The sequence below is a fragment of the Salvelinus alpinus genome, chromosome 13 (genome assembly GCF_045679555.1).
Source record: "Salvelinus alpinus chromosome 13, SLU_Salpinus.1, whole genome shotgun sequence".
Lineage (NCBI taxonomy): Eukaryota > Metazoa > Chordata > Actinopteri > Salmoniformes > Salmonidae > Salvelinus > Salvelinus alpinus.
In genome coordinates this window covers 54,564,935-54,589,856 of record NC_092098.1, presented here as the reverse complement: position 1 = coordinate 54,589,856, position 24,922 = coordinate 54,564,935, and the positions used below count along the sequence as shown (strand labels likewise).

The window sequence follows — 24,922 nt, the reverse complement described above, 5'->3', positions numbered from 1 at the left end:
AGGGAGAGGGCAGAGAGGAGAGGAGCGAGAGGAAGGAGAGGAGAGAGGAGAGGGGAGAGGGAAGGAGAGAGAGGGGAGATATGGGGAGGGAAAGGAGAGGAGAGGGGAGAGGGGAGAGAGGGATGGAGAGTAGAGAGGTAGGAGGGAGAGGAGAGAGAGGGGAGGAGAGAGAGGAAGGAGAGGAGAGAGGAGAGGGGAGAGAGGAGAGGGGAGGAGAGAGATGGGGGAATAGAGAGGAGAGGAAGGATATAGGTAGAGGAGACAGACAATCAGTTGACCAGTAGAAGAGACTCAGCCTTATCCACTGACAGCATGGACGTTATGACAGGGTTATGACAGGGTTATGACAGGGCTATGACAGGGTTATGACAGGCCTTATGACATGGTTAGTACAAATGAGTCTGTTTGATGCTCGCTTTGCCCCAAAAAGAGATGGAATGCAAACCTATAGCTTGTTTTAGTGTACTGGGGGTCGATGTCGGATTGAATGACTAGCACTTAGGCAAGCAGACATTTGGGTGTGTGTGTGTGTAAATTAGTTACTATAGAAAATACGCTACTATGCAAGAACACTAAGAAGCAGCAAGTTAGCCTAGCATATAAAAGCCTATGTACACTACCAGTCAAAAGTTGACACGCCTACTCATTCAAGGGCTTTTCTTAATTTTGTACTATTTTCTACATTGTAGATTAATAGTGAAGACATCAAAACTATTAAATAACACATATGGAATCATGTAGTAACCAAATAAGTGTTAAACGAATACAAATATATCTGTATTTTATATCTATATTTTATAGATATATTTTATGTCTATATTTTAGACCAGCTTCAGGAGGTAGTCACCTGGAATGCATTTCAATTAACAGGTGTGCCTTGTTAAAAGTTAATTTGGGGAATTTATTTCCGTCTTACTGCATTTGAGCCAATCAGTTGTGTTGTGACAAGGTAAGGGTGGTATACAGAAGAGAGCCCTATTTGGTAAAAGACCAAGTCCATATTATGGCAGGAACAGCTCAAATAAGCAAAGATAAATGACAGTCCATCATTACTTTAAGACATGAAGAATTTTGAAAGTTTCTTCAAGTGCAGTCGCAAAAACCATCAAGAGCTATAATGAAACTGTCTCTCATGAGGACCACCACAGGAAAGGAAGACCCAGAGTTACCTCTGCTGCAGAGGATGAGTTCATTAGAGTTACCAGCCTCAGAAATTGCAGCCCAAATAAATGCTTTACAGAGTTCAAGTAACAGACACATCTCAACATCAACTGTTCAGAGGAGACTGCGTGAATCAGGCCTTCATGGTCGAATTGCTGTAAAAGAAACCACTACTAAAGGACACCAATAAGAAGAAGAGACTTGCTTGGGCCAAGAAACACGAGCAATGGACATTAGACCGGTGGAAATCTGTCCTTTGGTCTGATGAGTCCAAATGTGAGATTTTTGGTTCCAACCGCCGTGTCTTTGTGACGCAGAGTAGGTGAACGGATGATATCAGCATGTGTGGTTCCCACCGTGAAGCATGGAGGAGGAGGTGTGATGGTGCTATGCTGGTGACACTGTCTGTGATTTATTTCGATTTCAAGGCACACTTAACCAGCATGGCTACCACAGCATTCTGCAGCGATACGCCATCCCATCTGGTTTGCGCTTAGTGGGACAATAATTTGTTTTTCAACAGGACAATGACCCAACACACCTCCAGGCTGTGTAAGGGCTATATGACCAAGAAGGAGAGTGATGGAGTGCTGCATCAGATGACCTGGCCTCCACAATCACCCGACCTCAACCCAATTGAGATGGTTGGACTGCAGAGTGAAGGAAAAGCAGCCAACAAGTGCTCAGCATATGTGTGAACTCGTTCAAGGCTGTTGGAAAAGCATTCCAGGTGAAGCTGGTTGAGAGAATGCCAAGAGTGTGCAAAGCTGTCATCAAGGCAAAAGGTGGCTTGTTTGAAGCATCTAAATTCCAAAATATATTTTCATTTGTTTAACACTTTTTTGGTTACTACATCATTCCATATGTGTTATTTCATAGTTTTGATGTCTTCACTATTATTCTACAATGTAGAAAATAGTAAAAATAAAGAAAAACCCTTGAATGAGTAGGTGTGTCCAAACTTTGACTGGTACAGTAGATAGATATATAGCTAGATAGAGAGATAGAGACAGGGAGGTGAAGTTTAAGCATAGTACTTCAGGGTTCAGGGTTCAGGGTTAGTGTTCAGGGTTAGTGTTCAGGGTTAGTGTTCAGGGTTAGTGTTCAGGGTTCAGGGTTAGTGTTCAGGGTTAGTGTTCAGGGTTAGTGTTCAGGGTTCAGGGTTAGTGTTCAGGGTTCAGGGTTAGTGTTCAGGGTTCAGGGTTAGTGTTCAGGGTTCAGGGTTAGTGTTCAGGGTTAGTGTTCAGGGTTAGTGTTCAGGGTTCAGGGTTAGTGTTCAGGGTTCAGGGTTAGTGTTCAGGGTTCAGGGTTAGTGTTCAGGGTTCAGGGTTAGTGTTCAGGGTTAGTGTTCAGGGTTAGTGTTCAGGGTTCAGGGTTAGTGTTCAGGGTTCAGGGTTAGTGTTCAGGGTTCAGGGTTAGTGTTCAGGGTTCAGGGTTAGTGTTCAGGGTTAGTGTTCAGGGTTAGTGTTCAGGGTTCAGGGTTAGTGTTCAGGGTTCAGGGTTAGTGTTCAGGGTTTAGGGTTAGTGTACAGGGTTCAGGGTTAGTGTACAGGGTTAGTGTTCAGGGTTTAGGGTTAGTGTTCAGGGTTAGTGTTCAGGGTTTAGGGTTAGTGTTCAGGGTTAGTGTTCAGGGTTTAGGGTTAGTGTACAGGGTTCAGGGTTAGTGTTCAGGGTTTAGGGTTAGTGTTCAGGGTTAGTGTTCAGGGTTCAGGGTTAGTGTTCAGGATTCAGGGTTAGTGTTCAGGGTTTAGGGTTAGTGTTCAGGGTTAGTGTTCAGGGTTCAGGGTTAGTGTTCAAGGTTAGTGTTCAGGGTTAGTGTTCAGGATTCAGGGTTAGTGTTCAGGGTTTAGGGTTAGTGTTCAGGGTTAGTGTACAGGGTTTAGGGTTAGGGTTCAGGGTTTAGGGTTCAGGGTTTAGGGTTAGGGTTCAGGGTTTAGGGTTAGTGTTCAGGGTTAGTGTTCAGGGTTCAGGATTAGGGTTCAGGGTTAGTGTACAGGGTTCAGGGTTAGTGTTCAGGGTTAGTGTTCAGGGTTAGTGTTCAGGGTTTAGGGTTAGTGTACAGGGTTCAGGATTAGGGTTCAGGGTTAGTGTACAGGGTTCAGGGTTAGTGTTCAGGGTTAGTGTTCAGGGTTCAGGGTTAGTGTTCAGGGTTCAGGGTTAGTGTACAGGGTTCAGGGTTAGTGTACAGGGTTAGTGTTCAGGGTTTAGGGTTAGTGTTCAGGGTTAGTGTTCAGGGTTTAGGGTTAGTGTACAGGGTTCAGTGTTAGTGTTCAGGGTTAGTGTTGAGGGTTCAGGGTTAGTGTTCAGGGTTAGTGTTCAGGATTCAGGGTTAGTGTTCAGGGCTCAGGGTTAGTGTACAGGGTTCAGGGTTAGGGTTCAGGGTTAGTGTTCAGGGTTAGTGTTCAGGGTTAGTGTTCAGGGTTAGTGTTCAGGGTTAGTGTTCAGGGTTCAGGGTTAGTGTTCAGGGTTATTGTTCAGGGTTAGTGTTCAGGGTTAGTGTTCAGGGTTCAGGGTTAGTGTTCAGGGTTAGTGTTCAGGGTTCAGGGTTAGTGTTCAGGGTTATTGTTCAGGGTTAGTGTTCAGGGTTAGTGTACAGGGTTAGTGTACAGGGTTCAGGGTTAGTGTACAGGGTTCAGGGTTAGTGTTCAGGGTTAGTGTACAGGGTTATTGTTCAGGGTTAGTGTTCAGGGTTAGTGTACAGGGTTCAGGGTTAGTGTACAGGGTTCAGGGTTAGTGTACAAGGTTCAGGGTTAGTGTACAGGGTTCAGGGTTAGTGTTCAGGGTTCAGGGTTAGTGTACAGGGTTCAGGGTTAGTGTACAGGGTTCAGGGTTAGTGTACAGGGTTCAGGGTTAGTGTACAGGGTTCAGGGTTAGTGTACAGGGTTCAGGGTTAGTGTACAGGGTTCATGGTTAGTGTTCAGGGTTAGTGTACAGGGTTCAGGGTTAGTGTACAGGGTTCATGGTTAGTGTACAGGGTTAGTGTACAGGGTTCAGGGTTAGTGTTCAGGGTTAGTGTACAGTGTCCGGGGTTTGTGTACAGTCGGCAGTCACTAAATGGTCAAGCTAGAGAGGACAAAATTTGAACAAGTAGTAAATTAGAGATTAGTAAGGTTTAGGGGTTAGTAAGGGTTAGGGTTATAGGTTAGTAAGAGTTAGAGGTTAGTAAGGGTTAGAGGTTAGTAAGGTTTAGGGGTTAGTAAGGGTTAGAGATTAGTAAGGGTTAGAGGTTAGTAAGGGTTAGAGTTAGAGTTTAGTAAGAGTTAGAGGTTAGTAAGGGTTAGAGGTTAGTAAGGGTTAGAGGTTAGTAAGGTTTAGGGGTTAGTAAGGGTTAAAGATTAGTAAGGGTTAGAGGTTAGTAAGGGTTAGAGGTTAGAGGTTAGTAAGGGTTAGAGGTTAGTAAGGGTTAGAGGTTAGTAAGGGTTAGGGTTAGAGGTTAGTAAGGGTTAGAGGTTAGTAAGTGTTAGGGTTGGAGGTTAAGAAGGGTTAGAGTTTAGTAAGGTTTAGGGGGTAGTAAGGGTTAGAGATTAGTAAGGGTTAGAGGTTAGTAAGGGTTAGGGTTGGAGGTTAAGAAGGGTTAGAGTTTAGTAAGGGTTAGGGGTTAGTAAGGGTTAGAGATGAGAGGTTAGTAAGGGTTAGAAAGGGTTAGAGGTTAGTAAGGGTTAGAAAGGGTTAGAGATTAGTAAGGGTTAGAGATTAGTAAGGGTTAGAGATTAGTAAGGGTTAGAGGTTGGTAAGGGTTAGGGGTTAGTAAGGGTTAGGGGTTAGTAAGGGTTAGAAAGGGTTAGAGATTAGTAAGGGTTAGAGGTTAGTAAGGGTTAGAGATTAGTAAGGGTTAGGGGTTAGTAAGGGTTAGAGGTTAGTAAGGGTTAGAGGTTAGTAAGGGGTAGAGGTTAGTAAGGGTTAGGGGTTAGTAAGGGTTAGGGTTAGAGGTTAGTAAGGGTTAGGGGTTAGAGGTTAGTAAGGGTTAGAGGTTAGTAAGGGTTAGCGGTTAGAGGTTAGTAAGGGTTAGAGGTTAGTAAGGGTTAGCGGTTAGAGGTTAGTAAGAGTTAGAGGTTAGTAAGGGTTAGCGGTTAGAGGTTAGTAAGGGTTAGAGGTTAGTAAGGGTTAGCGGTTAGAGGTTAGTAAGGGTTAGAGGTTAGTAAGGGTTAGAGGTTAGTAAGGGTTAGAAAGGGTTAGAGATTAGTAAGGGTTAGCGGTTAGAGGTTAGTAAGGGTTAGAGGTTAGTAAGGGTTAGAGATTAGTAAGGGTTAGAAAGGGTTAGAGATTAGTAAGGGTTAGCGGTTAGAGGTTAGTAAGGGTTAGAGGTTAGAGATAGTAAGGGTTAGAGATTAGTAAGGGTTATAGATTAGTAAGGGTTAGAGATTAGTAAGGGTTAGGGTTAGAGGTTAGTAAGGGTTAGAGGTTAGTAAGGGTTAGAGGTTAGTAAGGGTTAGGGGTTAGTAAGGGTTAGAAAGGGTTAGAGATTAGTAAGGGTTAGGGTTAGAGGTTAGTAAGAGTTAGAGGTTAGTAAGGGTTAGCGGTTAGAGGTTAGTAAGGGTTAGCGGTTAGATGTTAGTAAGGGTTAGAGGTTAGTAAGGGTTAGAGATTAGTAAGGGTTAGAAAGGGTTAGAGATTAGTAGGGGTTAGCGGTTAGAGGTTAGTTAGGGTTAGAGATTAGTAAGGGTTAGAAAGGGTTAGAGATTAGTAAGGGTTAGAGATTAGTAAGGGTTAGGGTTAGAGGTTAGTAAGGGTTAGAGGTTAGTAAGGGTTAGAGGTTAGTAAGGGTTAGAGTTTAGTTAGGGTTAGAGATTAGTAAGGGTTAGAAAGGGTTATAGATTAGTAAGGGTTATAGATTAGTAAGGGTTAGAGATTAGTAAGGGTTAGGGTTAGAGGTTAGTAAGGGTTAGAGGTTAGTAAGGGTTAGAGGTTAGCAAGGGTTAGAGTTTAGTTAGGGTTAGAGATTAGTAAGGGTTAGAAAGGGTTAGAGATTAGTAAGGGTTAGAAAGGGTTAGAGATTAGTAAGGGTTAGAGGTTAGTAAGGGTTAGAGTTTAGTTAGGGTTAGAGATTAGTAAGGGTTAGAAAGGGTTAGAGATTAGTAAGGGTTAGAAAGGGTTAGAGATTAGTAAGGGTTAGCGGTTAGAGATTAGTAAGGGTTAGAAAGGGTTAGAGATTAGTAAGGGTTAGTAAGGGTTAGAGATTAGTAAGGGTTAGCGGTTAGAGATTAGTAAGGGTTAGAGATTAGTAAGGGTTAGAGGTTAGTAAGGGTTAGAGGTTAGTAAGGGTTAGATATTAGTAAGGGTTAGAGGTTAGTAAGGGTTAGGGTTAGTAAGGGTTATAGATTAGTAAGGGTTATAGATTAGTAAGGGTTATATATTAGTAAGGGTTATAGATTAGTAAGGGTTAGAGGTTAGTAAGGGTTAGGGTTAGTAAGGGTTATAGATTAGTAAGGGTTATAGATTAGTAAGGGTTATAGATTAGTAAGGGTTAGGGTTAGTAAGGGTTAGGGTTAGTAAGGGTTATAGATTAGTAAGGGTTATAGATTAGTAAGGGTTATAGATTAGTAAGGGTTATAGATTAGTAAGGGTTAGAGATTAGTAAGGGTTAGAGGTTAGTAAGGGTTAGAGGTTAGTAAGGGTTATAGATTAGTAAGGGTTATAGATTAGTAAGGGTTATAGATTAGTAAGGGTTAGGGTTAGTAAGGGTTAGGGTTAGTAAGGGTTATAGATTAGTAAGGGTTATAGATTAGTAAGGGTTATAGATTAGTAAGGGTTAGAGGTTAGTAAGGGTTAGAGGTTAGTAAGGGTTATAGATTAGTAAGGGTTATAGATTAGTAAGGGTTATAGATTAGTAAGGGTTGGAGATTAGTAAGGGTTAGAGGTTAGTAAGGGTTAGGGTTAGAGGTTAGTAAGGGTTAGAGGTTAGTAAGGGTTAGAGGTTAGTAAGGGTTAGAGGTTAGTAAGGGTTAGAGATTAGTAAGGGGTAGAGGTTAGTGGTTAGTAAGGGTTAGGGTTAGAGGTTAGTAAGGGTTAGAGATTAGTAAGGGGTAGAGGTTAGTGGTTAGTAAGGGTTAGGGTTAGAGGTAAAAACCCATCTAGGATTACAACATGCTATATACAGTATAGTCCTTTATATCATGGCCGATAGGCTGTTTCAGGGGTTACAGAGGTAGCGTCTGGGGTTAGAGGTCGTAGGTAGTGGTTGGGGTTAGGTGTCCTTGCCTCAGACACTGTCCTGCATCGCGGGGGGCTGTCTGGAAGCCTGCCAGGGAGCTAAAGGGCTTGAGCTCAGGGGGCGTCAAACCGCTGCGCAGGGCACTCTGCTCCACCTCACAGTAGACACTGCAATACACAAACACACACACACAGATTAAAGCAACACACACTCACTAAAAAAGTTACACACACACATTCACCAACTCACTAACATTACAGGACCACTGACTTCTAAGGGGCACAGAGGACTGAGTCCTGACTCCTAAGTGACACAGAGGACTGAGTCCTGACTCCTAAGGGGCACAGAGGACTGAGTCCTGACTCCTAAGGGGCACAGAGGACTGAGTCCTGACTCCTAAGGGGCACAGAGGACTGAGTCCTGACTCCTAAGGGACACAGAGGACTGAGTCCTGACTCCTAAGGGGCACAGAGGACTGAGTCCTGACTCCTAAGGGGCACAGAGGACTGAGTCCTGACTCCTAAGGGGCACAGAGGACTGAGTCCTGACTCCTAAGTGACACAGAGGACTGAGTCCTGACTCCTAAGGGGCACAGAGGACTGAGTCCTGACTCCTAAGGGGCACAGAGGACTGAGTCCTGACTCCTAAGTGACACAGAGGACTGAGTCCTGACTCCTAAGGGGCACAGAGGACTGAGTCCTGACTCCTAAGGGGCACAGAGGACTGAGTCCTGACTCCTAAGTGACACAGAGGACTGAGTCCTGACTCCTAAGGGGCACAGAGGACTGAGTCCTGACTCCTAAGGGGCACAGAGGACTGAGTCCTGACTCCTAAGGGGCACAGAGGACTGAGTCCTGACTCCTAAGGGGCACAGAGGACTGAGTCCTGACTCCTAAGGGGCACAGAGGACTGAGTCCTGACTCCTAAGGGGCACAGAGGACTGAGTCCTGACTCCTAAGGGACACAGAGGACTGAGTCCTGACTCCTAAGGGGCACAGAGGACTGAGTCCTGACTCCTAAGGGGCACAGAGGACTGAGTCCTGACTCCTAAGGGGCACAGAGGACTGAGTCCTGACTCCTAAGTGACACAGAGGACTGAGTCCTGACTCCTAAGGGGCACAGAGGACTGAGTCCTGACTCCTAAGGGGCACAGAGGACTGAGTCCTGACTCCTAAGTGACACAGAGGACTGAGTCCTGACTCCTAAGGGGCACAGAGGACTGAGTCCTGACTCCTAAGGGGCACAGAGGACTGAGTCCTGACTCCTAAGTGACACAGAGGACTGAGTCCTGACTCCTAAGGGGCACAGAGGACTGAGTCCTGACTCCTAAGGGGCACAGAGGACTGAGTCCTGACTCCTAAGTGACACAGAGGACTGAGTCCTGACTCCTAAGGGGCACAGAGGACTGAGTCCTGACTCCTAAGGGGCACAGAGGACTGAGTCCTGACTCCTGTGAGGGTAACATGGACTGTCCATATAGCTCATACAGTGGGGAGAAGAAGTATTTGATACACTGACGATTTTGCAGGTTTTCCTACTTACAAAGCATGTAGAGGTCTGTAATTTTTATCATAGGTACACTTCAACTGTGAGAGACGGAATCTAAAACAAAAAATCCAGAAAATCACATTGTATGATTTTTAAGTAATTAATTTGCATTTTATTGCATGACATAAGTATTTGATACATCAGAAAAGCAGAACTTAATATTTGGTACAGAATCCTTTGTTTGCAATTACAGAGATCATACGTTTCCTGTAGTTCTTGACCAGGTTTGCACACACTGCAGCAGGGATTTTGGCCCACTCCTCCATACAGACCTTCTCCAGATCCTTCAGGTTTCGGGGCTGTCGCTGGGCAATACGGACTTTCAGCTCCCTCCAAAGATTTTCTATTGGGTTCAGGTCTGGAGACTGGCTAGGCCACTCCAGGACCTTGAGATACTTCTTACGGAGCCACTCCTTAGTTGCCCTGGCTGTGTGTTTCGGGTCGTTGTCATGCTGGAAGACCCAGCCACGACCCATCATCAATGCTCTTACTGAGGGAAGGAGGTTGTTGGCTAAGATCTCGCAATACATGGCCCCATCCATCCTCCCCTCAATACGGTGCAGTCGTCCTGTCCCCTTTGCAGAAAAGCATCCCCAAAGAATGATGTTTCCACCTCCATGCTTCACGGTTGGGATGGTGTTCTTGGGGTTGTACTCATCCTTTTTCTTCCTCCAAACACGGCGAGTGGAGTTTAGACCAAAAAGCTCTATTTTTGTCTCATCAGACCACATGACCTTCTCCCATTCCTCCTTTGGATCATCCAGATGGTCATTGGCAAACTTCAGACGGGCCTGGACATGCGCTGGCTTGAGCAGGGGGACCTTGCGTGCGCTGCAGGATTTTAATCCATGACAGCGTAGTGTGTTACTAATGGTTTTCTTTGAGACTGTGGTCCCAGCTCTCTTCAGGTCATTGACCAGGTCCTGCCGTGTAGTTCTGGGCTGATCCCTCACCTTCCTCATGATCATTGATGCCCCACGTGGTGAGATCTTGCATGGAGCCCCAGACCGAGGGTGATTGACCGTCATCTTGAACTTCTTCCATTTTCTAATAATTGCGCCAACAGTTGTTGCCTTCTCACCAAGCTGCTTGCCTATTGTCCTGTAGCCCATCCCAGCCTTGTGCAGGTCTACAATTTTATCCCTGATGTCCTTACACAGCCTTCTGGTCTTGGCCATTGTGGAGAGGTTGGAGTCTGTTTGATTGAGTGTGTGGACAGGTGTCTTTTATACAGGTAACGAGTTCAAACAGGTGCAGTTAATACAGGTAATGAGTGGAGAACAGGAGGGCTTCTGAAAGAAAAACTAACAGGTCTGTGAGAGCCGGAATTCTTACTGGTTGGTAGGTGATCAAATACTTATGTCATGCAATAAAATGCAAATTAATTACTTAAAAATCATACAATGTGATTTTCTGGATTTTTGTTTTAGATTCCGACTCTCACAGTTGAAGTGTACCTATGATAAAAAGTACAGACCTCTACATGCTTTGTAAGTAGGAAAACCTGCAAAATCGGCAGTGTATCAAATACTTGTTCTCCCCACTGTATGTGTGTGTGAAAGTTCCAGCTCCGTTCAACACAGTTAGGATTTGGCCCTGAGAAGTTGATGAAACACACAGACGCTGTAGATCACAATGCCTCCCAATTAAGGGACACTGGTTTTATGGCAAATGACAGGCTGGCAACGGTAGATTAACTGCTAAATTGTAACTAAAGCTAAATTGTATAAAAAGCTAAATTGCAATTAAAGCTTAATTGTATGAAAAGCTACATCTTTAATTGCAACTAAAGCTTAATTGCACTAAAGCCAAATTGTATGAAAAGCTACATCTTTAATTGCAACTAAAGCTTAATTGCACTAAAGATAAATTTTAACTAAAGCTAAATTGCACTAAAGCTAAATTGTAACTAAAGCTAAATTGTAACTAAAGCTAAATTGTATAAAAAGCTAAATTGTAACTAAAGCTAAATTGTAACTAAAGCTAAATTGTAACTAAAGCTAATTTGAAACTAAAGCTTATTTGTAACTAAAGCTAAATTGTAACTAAAGCTAAATTGTAACTAAAGCTAAATTGTAACTAAAGCTAAATTGTAACTAAAGCTTATTTGAAACTAAAGCTAAATTGCAACTAAAGCTAAATTGTAACTAAAGCTAAATTGTAACTAAAGCTAAATTGTAACTAAAGCTTATTTGAAACTAAAGCTAAATTGTAACTAAAGCTAAATTGTAACTAAAGCTAAATTGTAACTAAAGCTAAATTGTAACTAAAGCTAAATTGTATAAAAAGCTAAATTGTAACTGAAGCTAAATTGTAACTAAAGCTAAATTGTAACTAAAGCTAAATTGTAACTAAAGCTAAATTGTATAAAAAGCTAAATTGTAACTAAAGCTAAATTGTAACTAAAGCTAATTTGAAATTAAAGCTTATTTGTAACTAAAGCTAAATTGTAACTAAAGCTAAATTGTAACTAAAGCTAAATTGTAACTAAAGCTAAATTGTAACTAAAGCTAAATTGTATAAAAAGCTAAATTGTAACTAAAGCTAAATTGTAACTAAAGCTAATTTGAAACTAAAGCTTATTTGTAACTAAAGCTAAATTGTAACTAAAGCTAAATTGTAACTAAAGCTAAATTTTAACTAAAGCTAAATTGTAAGTAAAGCTAAATTGTATAAAAAGCTAAATTGTAACTAAAGCTAAATTGTAACTAAAGCTTATTTGAAACTAAAGCTAAATTGCAACTGAAGCTAAATTGTAACTAAAGCTAAATTGTAACTAAAGCTAAATTGTATAAAAAGCAAAATTGTAACTAAAGCTAAATTGTAACTAAAGCTAAATTGTAACTAAAGCTAAATTGTAACTAAAGCTAAATTGTATAAAAAGCTAAATTGTAACTAAAGCTAAATTGTAACTAAAGCTAAATTGTAACTAAAGCTAAATTGTAACTAAAGCTAAATTGTAACTAAAGCTAAATTGTAACTAAAGCTAAATTGTAACTAAAGCTAAATTGTAAAGAATGGTTATTCTCAGACAGTAGGTCTGACAGAGTGGCTTGTGGAGTGGGGGGGGTGGGGGGGGGGGGGATAGACAAACAGACAGCGTTAATCAATATCCTACTATATCATTTAGAACGGACATTTATTAATTTCTAAATGTACAGGTCTGTGTGTGTGTGTGTGTGTGTGTGTGTGTGTGTGCGCAGTGTGTGTGCAGTGTGTGTGTGTGTGTGTGCGCAGTGTGTGCGTGTGCGTGTGCGTGTGTGTGTGTGTGTGTGTGTGTGCGTGTGTGTGTGTGTGTGAGAGAGAGAGTTTGTACCTAACAAACTTAACATGAGTGAGTTCATGCATACGTCACTGTAATGGGGATGGGAGTGGGGTGTGACGTAGAGCAGGGCAGGAAACCACTGTTCCTGGGGCGGCTCAGGTACTGCACCATCTAGACACTATACAAACTGAGATCATTGACCAGTTCAGTGATTCCCTAAAATCAGCACACCTGGTCCTCCAGGACCTACTCCTGCACTAGAGTGGTCCTCCAGGACCTACTCCTGCACTAGAGTGGTCCTCCAGAACCTACTCCTGCACTAGAGTGGTCCTCCAGGACCAGGGTTATCTACTCCTGCACTAGAGTGGTCCTCCAGGACCTACTCCTGCACTAGAGTGGTCCTCCAGGACCTACTCCTGCACTAGAGTGGTCCTCCAGGACCTACTCCTGCACTAGAGTGGTCCTCCAGGACCTACTCCTGCACTAGAGTGGTCATCCAGGACCTACTCCTGCACTAGAGTGGTCCTCCAGGACCAGGGTCGTCTACTCCTGCACTAGAGTGGTCCTCCAGGACCAGGGTCGTATACTCCTGCACTAGAGTGGTCCTCCAGGACCAGGGTCGTATACTCCTGCACTAGAGTGGTCTTCCAGGACCAGGGTCGTATACTCCTGCACTAGAGTGGTCTTCCAGGACCAGGGTCGTCTACTCCTACACTAGAGTGGTCTTCCAGGACCAGGGTCGTCTACTCCTACACTAGAGTGGTCCTCCAGGACCAGGGTCGTATACTCCTACACTAGAGTGGTCCTCCAGGACCAGGGTCGTATACTCCTGCACTAGAGTGGTCCTCCAGGACCAGGGTCATCTACTCCTACACTAGAGTGGTCCTCCAGGACCAGGGTCGTATACTCCTACACTAGAGTGGTCCTCCAGGACCAGGGTCATCTACTCCTACACTAGAGTGGTCCTCCAGGACCAGGGTCGTATACTCCTACACTAGAGTGGTCCTCCAGGACCAGGGTCATCTACTCCTACACTAGAGTGGTCCTCCAGGACCAGGGTCGTCTACTCCTGCACTAGAGTGGTCCTCCAGGACCAGGGTCATCTACTCCTGCACTAGAGTGGTCCTCCAGGACCAGGGTCATCTACTCCTGCACTAGAGTGGTCCTCCAGACCAGGGTCGTATACTCCTGCACTAGAGTGAAGGGAGATGGGACAAATAGGAGAAAGAGAGAGAGAAAGAGAGCGAGAGAGCGAGAGAGAGAGAGAGAGAGAGAGGGAGAGAAGAAAAAAAAGAGAGAGAGAGAGAAAGAGAGAGACGTGACTAATCTACAGAAGTGGAAAAGGAGAGGGACAAATGGAAAGGCAGACTGAGAAGAAAAGAGTGAGCGAAGGACAGAGAATGACAGGGACAAAGGGACAGGCGGGGAGAGTGAAAAACAGAGTGAGTGACAGAGGGAGATGGAGAGATTCTGACCTCATGTTCTCCACGGTGTCCTCGGGCATGGGCGTCACTGTCTGTACGGCTGGTAGGTTCTTACTGGTCGCTCCGTTAACAAAGGATGAGGAAGAGGAGGAGGAAGAGGAGGCAGTCTCTGTGGCACCTGGCGAGAGGAGTGAGAGAGAGCAAGGGGAGAGGATAGAGAGAAAGAGAGATGGGGGAGAGAGAGAGAAAGAGAGAGAATGACGGAGGAGAAGGCAGAATCGTGTTAATGTGTCATCATCCAGGGTCCTGAGAGGGAGACATATAGGAGGCTATGCTGATGTTGAGGCAACATGTAAAGGACTGAGACAGAGCCATCTAGTGGTCATTTTGAGTCACTACAATCAGGAATCACGTCTACGGCATTTCAGTAGTGGACAAACTCTATTTAACAATGCTTATTGTTATATAATGCTTATATTTGTCTATTTTTTTTATTATTTTTACAGTTTTTAGAAATTTTAAAATAACTTAAAATGCATTGAAACAACATTTTTCCAAATCCTCCCAGCTGTCCCAGGTGTGTGTGTGTGTGTGTGTGTGTGTGTGTGTGTGTGTGTGTGTGTGTGTGTGTGTGTGTGTCTTAAATGTGTGTATCCCAGGTGTGTGTGTGTGTGTGTGTGTGTGTGTGTGTGTGTGTGTGTGTGTGTGTGTGTGTGTGTGGGTGTGTGTGTGTGTGTGTGTGTGTGTTTGTGTGTGTGTGTTTGTGTGTGTCTTTAATGTGTGTATCCAAAGTGTGTGTGTATCCAAGGTGTGTGTGTATCCCAGGTGTGTGTGTCTTCGGTATCCTCACCTGTGGTTTTGATCATGCTCTTGGGCGTTGCCGTAGCAGCTGCGAATATGTTAGGTGTACTTCCTGGTGTGACCGCTCCGCTGGCGGTGGACGTGCCCACTGTGTTCACTGACAGGCCGCCGGGAGGGGGCTTCTTGACTGGCACCATCACCGACCTATCACAGACCATAACACGGCTGTCAATCAAACAGGAACACCAATGAGAACTGAAAAATTCTCCAGCAGCTCCATCTTGACCTCTTGACGACCTGCCATATTGTTTAATCCATATTGTTTAATCCATATTGTTTAATCCATATTGTTTAATCCATATTGTTTAATCCATATTGTTTAATCCATATTGTTTAATCCATATTGTTTAATCCATACTGTTTAATCCATACTGTTTAATCCATACTGTTTAATCCATATTGTTTAACCCATATTGTTTAATCCATATTGTTTAATCCATATTGTTTAATCCAATTAATATTGTTTAATCCATATTGTTTAATCCATATTGTTTAATCCATATTGTTTAATCCATACTGTTTAATCCATACTGTTTAATCCATATTGTTTAACCCATATTGTTTAATCCATATTGTTTAACCCATATTGTTTAATCCATACTGTTTAATCCTGTCCGTACTGTTTAAACCATATTGTTTAATCCATATTGTTAAATCCATACTGTTTAATCCATAATGTTTAATCCAATTAATATTGTTTAATCCATATTGTTTAATCCATACTGTTTAATCCATATTGTTTAATCCAATCAATATTGTTTAATCCATACTGTTTAATCCTATCCATATTGTTTAATCCATACTGTTTAATCCATACTGTTTAATCCTATCCATATTGTTTAATCCATATTGTTTAATCTATATTGTTTAATCGAATCCATATTGTTTAATCCATATTGATTAATCGAATCCATATTGTTTAATCCATACTGTGTAATCCATATTGTTTAATCCATATTGTATAATCCATACTGTTTAATCCATACTGTTTAATCCTATCCATACTGTGTAATCCATACTGTTTAATCCATATTGTTTAATCTATATTGTTTATTCCATACTGTTTAATCCATACTGTTTAATCCTATCTATATTGTTTAATCCATACTGTTTAATCCATATTGTTTAATCTATATTGCTTAATCCATACTGTTTAATCCATACTGTTTAATCCTATCCATATTGTTTAATCCATACTGTTTAATCCATATTGTTTAATCTATATTGCTTAATCCATATTGTTTAATCCATATTGTTTAATCCATATTGTTTAATCCATACTGTTTAATCCATACTGTTTAATCCATACTGTTTAATACATACTGTTTAATCCATACTGTTTAATCCATATTGTTTAATCCATATTGTTTAATCCATATTGTCTGTCTGTTTTAGACGATTTTGGGACAGACAGTCAGAAAGACACACCAACAGGCAGACAGACATACTGACAGGCAGACAGACAGAAAGACAGACCAACTGGCAGACAGACAGACAGACAGACAGACACAGACAGACAGACACAACAACATGCAGAAAGACAGACAGACAGATAGACATACAGACACACCAACATGCATAAATACAGACAGACAGACAGACAGACAGACAGACAGACAGACAGACACAGACAGACAGACAGAAAAACAGACAGACACACCAACATGTAGAAAGACAGGCAGACAGATAGACAGACAGACACACCAACATGCAGAAAGACAGGCAGACAGATAGACAGACAGACAGACAGACACACCAACATGCAGAAAGACAGGCAGACAGATAGACAGACAGACAGACACACCAACATGCAGAAAGACAGGCAGACAGATAGACAGAGAGACACACCAACATGCAGAAAGACAGGCAGACAAATAGACATACCAACAGGCAGACAGATAGACAGACAGACAGAAAGACAGGCAGACAGATAGACATACCAACAGGCAGACAGATAGACAGACAGAAAGACAGGCAGACAGATAGACATACCAACAGGCAGACAGATAGACAGGCAGACAGATAGACATACCAACAGGCAGACAGATAGACAGGCAGACAGATAGACATACCAACAGGCAGACAGATAGACAGGCAGACAGATAGACATACCAACAGGCAGACAGATAGACAGGCAGACAGATAGACATACCAACAGGCAGACAGATAGACAGGCAGACAGATAGATAGACATACCAACAGGCAGACAGACAGACATACAGACAGACAGGCAGGCAGACAGATAGACATACCAACAGGCAGACAGATAGACAGGCAGACAGACAGACAGACAGACAGACAGACAGACAGACAGACAGACAGACAGACAGACAGACAGACAGAAAAACAGACAGACACACCAACATGTAGAAAGACAGGCAGACAGATAGACAGACAGACACACCAACATGCAGAAAGACAGGCAGACAGACAGACAGACAGACAGACAGACAGACACACCAACATGCAGAAAGACAGGCAGACAGATAGACAGACAGACAGACACACCAACATGCAGAAAGACAGGCAGACAGATAGACAGACAGACACACCAACATGCAGAAAGACAGGCAGACAGATAGACATACCAACAGGCAGACAGATAGACAGACAGAAAGACAGGCAGACAGATAGACATACCAACAGGCAGACAGATAGACAGACAGAAAGACAGGCAGACAGATAGACATACCAACAGGCAGACAGATAGACAGGCAGACAGATAGACATACCAACAGGCAGACAGATAGACAGGCAGACAGATAGACATACCAACAGGCAGACAGATAGACAGGCAGACAGATAGACATACCAACAGGCAGACAGATAGACAGGCAGACAGATAGACATACCAACAGGCAGACAGATAGACAGGCAGACAGATAGATAGACATACCAACAGGCAGACAGACAGACATACAGACAGACAGGCAGGCAGACAGATAGACATACCAACAGGCAGACAGATAGACAGGCAGACAGACATACAGACAGACAGACAGACAGACAGACAGACAGACAGACAGACAGACAGACAGACAGACAGACAGACAGACAGACCAACAGACAGACATCTCATCTGAGTAGTTTTGATCTGATATGCACACCCTGTTTCTGATCAATAATTGATGTGTAATAACTGATCAATAAGCTGGGTAGTCATGAATGAAACATGGTGAAAACCCCCAAAGCTGAGAAGAGGTGTGTTGAGGTGTATCCTGAGCAGTAGTCATGTCTGGGGTTGTACTATGAACAGAGCCTAAACAGACCTGTGACTAATTCGGTTTTATATACTCCTTTTCTAGGAACTCATAATCATGTGACTCTCTCCAAAAGAGAGATATTTTGACTTTAACAGGTAGTGCATCCTGGGAAAGCAAGAGGGACATCTAAAGAAGAGCCAGGAAGAAGTGGAACTACAAACGCACACACACACACACACACACACACACACAGACCTGTCGAAGGAGTGGAACTGCATGGGGTGTGTCTTGAGGGCGGGATCAGGGTGGTAGGGGGTGGGGCCAACATCATGTCCCGCCTCCCCACCGTTCAGGGGCGCGGCCACAAGACTCTTCAGAATCTCCTACATCACCGAGAGAATCAATTATCAATAAAATATACTGATTAACAGCAAGGACAGAAGAAAGAGAGAGATGGATAGTGAGAGAGTGATGGGGATAGAGTGTGAGAGAGAGAGAGAGAGAGAGACAGAGAGAGAGAGACAGAGAGACAGAGAGAGAGAGAGAGAGAGAGACAGAGACAAAGAGAGACAGAGAGAGAGAGGAGAGAGAGAGAGAGAGAGAGAGAGAGAGAGAGAGAGAGAGAGAGAGAGAGAGAGAGAGAGAGAGAGAGAGAGAGAGAGAGAGAGAGAGAGAGAGAGATAATAAATGATAGAGTGAGAGAGAGAGAGAGAGAGAGAGAGAGAGAGAGAGAGAGAGAGAGAGAGAGACAGAGAGACAGAGAGAGAGAGCGAGAGACAGAGAGACAGAGAGAGAGAGAGAGAGAGAGAGAGAGAGAGATCCAAAGCTGTCTATCCAAAATGGAGATGTATGGGTAAACCACTTCTCCAATCTTTTTGGCTCTATAACAAAGAATAAAGAACAAAAACATATACATGATCAAATACAAATCCTAGAATCAACTATTAAAGACTACCAGAACCCATTGGATTCTCCAATTACCTTGAATGAGTTACAGGACAAAATAAAAACCCTCAAACCCAAAAAGGCCTGTGGTGTTGATGGTATCCGTAATGAAATGATCAAATATACAGACAACAAATTCCAATTGGCTATACTAAAACTCTTTAACATCGTCCTTAGCTCTGGCATCTTCCCCAATATTTGGAACCAAGGACTGATCACCCCAATCCACAAAAGTGGAGACAAATTTGACCCCAATAACTACCGTGGAATATGCGTCAACAGTAACCTTGGGAAAATACTCTGCATTATCATTAACAGCAGACTCGTACATTTCCTCAATGAAAACAATGTACTGAGCAAATGTCAAATTGGCTTTTTACCAAATTCCAAATTTTACCAAAGGTGTATTCACCCTACACACCCTAATTGACAACCAAACAAACCAAAACAAAGGCAAAGTCTTCTCATGCTTTGTTGATTTCAAAAAAGCCTTCGACTCAATTTGGCATGAGGGTCTGCTATACAAATTGATGGAAAGTGGTGTTGGGGGTAAAACATACGACATTATAAAATCCATGTACACAAACAACAAGTGTGTGGTTAAAATTGGCAAAAAACACACACATTTCTTCACACAGGGTCGTGGGGTGAGACAGGGATGCAGCTTAAGCCCCACCCTCTTCAACATATATATCAACGAATTGGCGCGGGCACTAGAACAGTCTGCAGCACCCGGTCTCACCCTACTAGAATCCGAAGTCAAATGTCTACTGTTTGCTGATGATCTGGTGCTTCTGTCACCAACCAAGGAGGGCCTACAGCAGCACCTAGATCTTCTGCACAGATTCTGTCAGACCTGGGCCCTGACAGTAAATCTCAGTAAGACCAAAATAATGGTGTTCCAAAAAAGGTCCAGTCACCAGGACCACAAATTCCATCTAGACACTGTTGCCCTAGAGCACACAAAAAACTATACATACCTCGGCCTAAACATCAGCACCACAGGTAACTTCCACAAAGCTGTGAACGATCTGAGAGACAAGGCAAGAAGGGCCTTCTATGCCATCAAAAGGAACATAAATTTCAACATACCAATTAGGATCTGGCTAAAAATACTTGAATCAGTCATAGAGCCCATTGCCCTTTATGGTTGTGAGGTCTGGGGTCCGCTCACCAACCAAGATTTCACAAAATGGGACAAACACCAAATTGAGACTCTGCATGCAGAATTCTGCAAAAATATCCTCCGTGTACAACGTAGAACACCAAATAATGCATGCAGAGCAGAATTAGGCCGATACCCACTAATTATCAAAATCCAGAAAAGAGCCGTTAAATTCTACAACCACCTAAAACGAAGCGATTCCCAAACCTTCCATAACAAAGCCATCACCTACAGAGAGATGAACCTGGAGAAGAGTCCCCTAAGCAAGCTGGTCCTAGGGCTCTGTTCACAAACACAAACACACCCCACAGAGCCCCAGGACAACAGCACAATTAGACCCAACCAAATCATGAGAAAACAAAAAGATAATTACTTGACACATTGGAAAGAATTAACAAAAAAACAGAGCAAACTAGAATGCTATTTGGCCCTAAACAGAGAGTACACAGTGGCAGAATACCTGACCACTGTGACTGACCCAAACTTAAGGAAAGCTTTGACTATGTACAGACTCAGTGAGCATAGCCTTGCTATTGAGAAAGGCCGCCGTAGGCAGACATGGCTCTCAAGAGAAGACAGGCTATGTGCACACTGCCCACAAAATGAGGTGGAAACTGAGCTGCACTTCCTAACCTCCTGCCCAATGTATGACCATATTAGAGAGACATATTTCCCTCAGATTACACAGATCCACAAAGAATTCGAAAACAAATCCAATTTTGATAAACTCCCATATCTACTGGGTGAAATACCACAGTGTGACATCACAGCAGCAAGATTTGTGACCTGTTGCCACAAGAAAAGGGCAACCAGTGAAGAACAAACACCACTGTAAATACAACCCATATTTATGTTTATTTATTTTAACTTGTGTGCTTTAACCATTTGTACATTGTTACAACACTGCATATATATAATATGACATTTGTAATGTCTTTATTGTTTTGAAACTTCTGTATGTGTAATGTTTACTGTTCATTTTTATTGTTTATTTGACTTTTGTATATTACCTACCTCACTTGCTTTGGCAATGTTAACACATGTTTCCCATGCCAATAAAGCCCCTTGAATTGAATTGAATTGAATTGAGAGAGAGAGAGAGAGAGAGCGAGAGACAGAGAGAGAGAGAGAGAGAGAGAGAGAGAGGGAGAGGGAGAGAGGGAAAGAGCAAGGGAAAGAGAGAGAGAGAGAGAGAGAGAGAGAGAGAGAGAGAGAGAATAAATGATAGAGTGAGAGAGAGATGGAGAGAGGGAAAGAGACAGAGAGAGCGATAGTTGCTAAAATAAATGATTGTCCCTTTTGTACATTAACTATTTGCACATCATTACATCATTACTGTATATATAATAATATTATAATTTATAATGTTTCTTTTGGAACTGATTTTATATTGTTCATTTCACTTTTGTTTATTATCTAGTTCCGTTGACTGTCCTTTGAATTGAACTGAGAGAGAACAATGTGAAGAGTCAGTACCTCGATAACGGAATAGAGTCAGTACCTCGATAACGGAATAGAGTCAGTACCTCGACAAAAGACTAGAGTCTGTACCTTGATAACGGAATAGAGTCAGTACCTCGATAACGGAATAGAGTCAGTACCTCGATAACGGAATAGAGTCAGTACCTCGATAACGGAATAGAGTCAGTACCTTGATAACGGAATAGAGTCAGTACCTCGATAACGGAATAGAGTCAGTACCTCGATAACGGAATAGAGTCAGTACCTCGACAAAAGACTAGAGTCAGTACCTTGATAACGGAATAGAGTCAGTACCTCGATAACGGAATAGAGTCAGTACCTCGATAACGGAATAGAGTCAGTACCTCGACAAAAGACTAGAGTCTGTACCTTGATAACGGAATAGAGTCAGTACCTCGATAACGGAATAGAGTCAGTACCTCGATAACGGAATAGAGTCAGTACCTCGATAACGGAATAGAGTCAGTACCTTGATAACGGAATAGAGTCAGTACCTTGATAACGGAATAGAGTCAGTACCTCGATAACGGAATAGAGTCAGTACCTCGACAAAAGACTAGAGTCAGTACCTTGATAACGGAATAGAGTCAGTACCTCGATAACGGAATAGAGTCAGTACCTCGATAACGGAATAGAGTCAGTACCTCGACAAAAGACTAGAGTCAGTACCTTGATAACGGAATAGAGTCAGTACCTCGATAACGGAATAGAGTCAGTACCTCGATAACGGAATAGAGTCAGTACCTCGACAAAAGACTAGAGTCAGTACCTTGATAACGGAATAGAGTCAGTACCTCGATAACGGAATAGAGTCAGTACCTCGATAACGGAATAGAGTCAGTACCTCGATAACGGAATAGAGTCAGTACCTCGATAACGGAATAGAGTCAATACCTTGATAACGGAATATAGTCAGTACCTTGATAACGGAATAGAGTCAGTACCTCGATAACGGAATAGAGTCAGTACCTCGATAACGGAATAGAGTCAGTACCTCGATAACGGAATAGAGTCAGTACCTAGATAACGGAATAGAGTCAGTACCTCGATAACGGAATAGAGTCAGTACCTCGATAACGGAATAGAGTCAGTACCTCGACAAAAGACTAGAGTCTGTACCTTGATAACGGAATAGAGTCAGTACCTCGATAACGGAATAGAGTCAGTACCTCGATAACGGAATAGAGTCAGTACCTCGACAAAAGACTAGAGTCAGTACCTTGATAACGGAATAGAGTCAGTACCTCGATAACGGAATAGAGTCAGTACCTCGATAACGGAATAGAGTCAGTACCTCGACAAAAGACTAGAGTCAGTACCTTGATAACGGAATAGAGTCAGTACCTCGATAACGGAATAGAGTCAGTACCTCGATAACGGAATAGAGTCAGTACCTCGACAAAAGACTAGAGTCAGTACCTTGATAACGGAATAGAGTCAGTACCTCGATAACGGAATAGAGTCAGTACCTCGATAACGGAATAGAGTCAGTACCTCGATAACGGAATAGAGTCAGTACCTCGATAACGGAATAGAGTCAGTACCTTGATAACGGAATATAGTCAGTACCTTGATAACGGAATAGAGTCAGTACCTCGATAACGGAATAGAGTCAGTACCTCGATAACGGAATAGAGTCAGTACCTCGATAACGGAATAGAGTCAGTACCTAGATAACGGAATAGAGTCAGTACCTCGATAACGGAATAGAGTCAGTACCTCAATAATGGAATAGAGTCAGTACCTCGATAATGGAATAGAGTCAGTACCTCGATAACGGAATAGAGTCAGTACCTCGATAACGGAATAGAGTCAGTACCTTGATAACGGAATAGAGTCAGTACCTTGATAACGGAATAGAGTCAGTACCTCGATAACGGAATAGAGTCAGTACCTCGATAACGGAAGAGTCAGTACCTCGATAACGGAATAGAGTCAGTACCTCGATAACGGAATAGAGTCAGTACCTTGATAACGGAATAGAGTCAGTACCTTGATAACGGAATAGAGTCAGTACCTCAATAACGGAATAGAGTCAGTACCTCGATAATGGAATAGAGTCAGTACCTCGATAACGGAATAGAGTCAGTACCTCGATAACGGAATAGAGTCAGTACCTCGATAACGGAATATAGTCAGTACCTTGATAACGGAATAGAGTCAGTACCTCGATAACGGAATAGAGTCAGTACCTCAATAATGGAATAGAGTCAGTACCTCGATAATGGAATAGAGTCAGTACCTCGATAACGGAATAGAGTCAGTACCTCGATAACGGAATAGAGTCAGTACCTTGATAACGGAATAGAGTCAGTACCTTGATAACGGAATAGAGTCAGTACCTCGATAACGGAATAGAGTCAGTACCTCGATAACGGAATAGAGTCAGTACCTCGATAACGGAATAGAGTCAGTACCTTGATAACGGAATAGAGTCAGTACCTTGATAACGGAATAGAGTCAGTACCTCAATAACGGAATAGAGTCAGTACCTCGATAATGGAATAGAGTCAGTACCTCGATAACGGAATAGAGTCAGTACCTCGATAACGGAATAGAGTCAGTACCTCAATAATGGAATAGAGTCAGTACCTCGATAATGGAATAGAGTCAGTACCTTGATAATGGAATAGAGTCAGTACCTTGATAACGGAATAGAGTCAGTACCTCGATAATGGAATAGAGTCAGTACCTTGATAACGGAATAGAGTCAGTACCTCGATAACGGAATAGAGTCAGTACCTTGATAACGGAATAGAGTCAGTATCTTGATAACGGAATAGAGTCAGTACCTTGATAACGGAATAGAGTCAGTACCTTGATAACGGAATAGAGTCAGTACCTCGATAACGGAATAGAGTCAGTACCTCAATAACGGAATAGAGTCAGTACCTCGATAACGGAATAGAGTCAGTACTTCGATAACGGACTAGAGTTAGTACCTTGATAACGGAATAGAGTCAGTACCTTGATAACGGAATAGAGTCAGTACCTTGATAACGGAATAGAGGCAGTACCTTGATAACGGAATATGGTCAGTACATTGATAACGGAATAGAGTCAGTACCTCGATAACGGAATAGAGTCAGTACCTTGATAACGGAATAGAGTCAGTATATTGATAACGGAATAGAGTCAGTACCTTGATAACGGAATAGAGTCAGTACCTTGATAACGGAATAGAGTCAGTACCTCGATAACGGAATAGAGTCAGTACCTTGATATTGGAATAGAGTCAGTACCTTGATTAAGGAATAGAGTCAGTACCTTGATTAAGGAATAGAGTCAGTACCTCGATAACGGAATAGAGTCAGTACCTTGACGTTGATGCCCTTGTTAGTCTGGCTGATGCTGGAGATCAACGAGGGCGGGGCTTGACCAGGATTGGAGGCAGATTTTGGGTTGTGGGGCGAATCCAATAGGCTCTCCCTTGACCTTATAACCTCTGATGACAGGCTACACAGTAGATCCCCTACTCGTCCATCCCTCTCTCTGTCTCTGTCTGTCTCCCTGCCTGCCATGCCCAGCTCTGCTCCGTTCAGACCCCCAGGGCCGGGGCCCTCCTCCCCGATTCCTGAGTCGGTGTGGGGCAGAGAGGCCAGCGGAGAGTCTTCCATGGGGGTGGGAATCTGCTTCTCCCCCTGACCACCCTCAGGGAAGGAGGACGATGGGTGCTCTGGACATAGAGAGAGAGAAGGACAGAGAGAGCCACAGATT

General features: G+C 42.9%; 1 protein-coding gene across 2 annotated transcripts in view; it reads right to left on the bottom strand.

Annotated features, from left to right (window-relative positions):
* Nucleotides 1–24,922, bottom strand: part of LOC139537936 (neurobeachin-like) — a 314,233-nt gene that overhangs the window by 66,415 nt on the left and 222,896 nt on the right. Inside the window, exons 34-38 of one of the 2 annotated variants that reach the window (XM_071339839.1) lie at nucleotides 24,523–24,881; nucleotides 17,869–17,996; nucleotides 14,400–14,554; nucleotides 13,601–13,727; nucleotides 7,360–7,479 (exon numbers count right to left, since the gene is read on the bottom strand). In XM_071339839.1, the coding sequence (XP_071195940.1) occupies nucleotides 7,360–7,479; nucleotides 13,601–13,727; nucleotides 14,400–14,554; nucleotides 17,869–17,996; nucleotides 24,523–24,881 (889 nt within the window). Of the gene's footprint in view, nucleotides 1–7,359; nucleotides 7,480–13,600; nucleotides 13,728–14,399; nucleotides 14,555–17,868; nucleotides 17,997–24,522 lie in introns of both variants that reach the window. The other variant, XM_071339838.1, reaches the window with a different exon arrangement.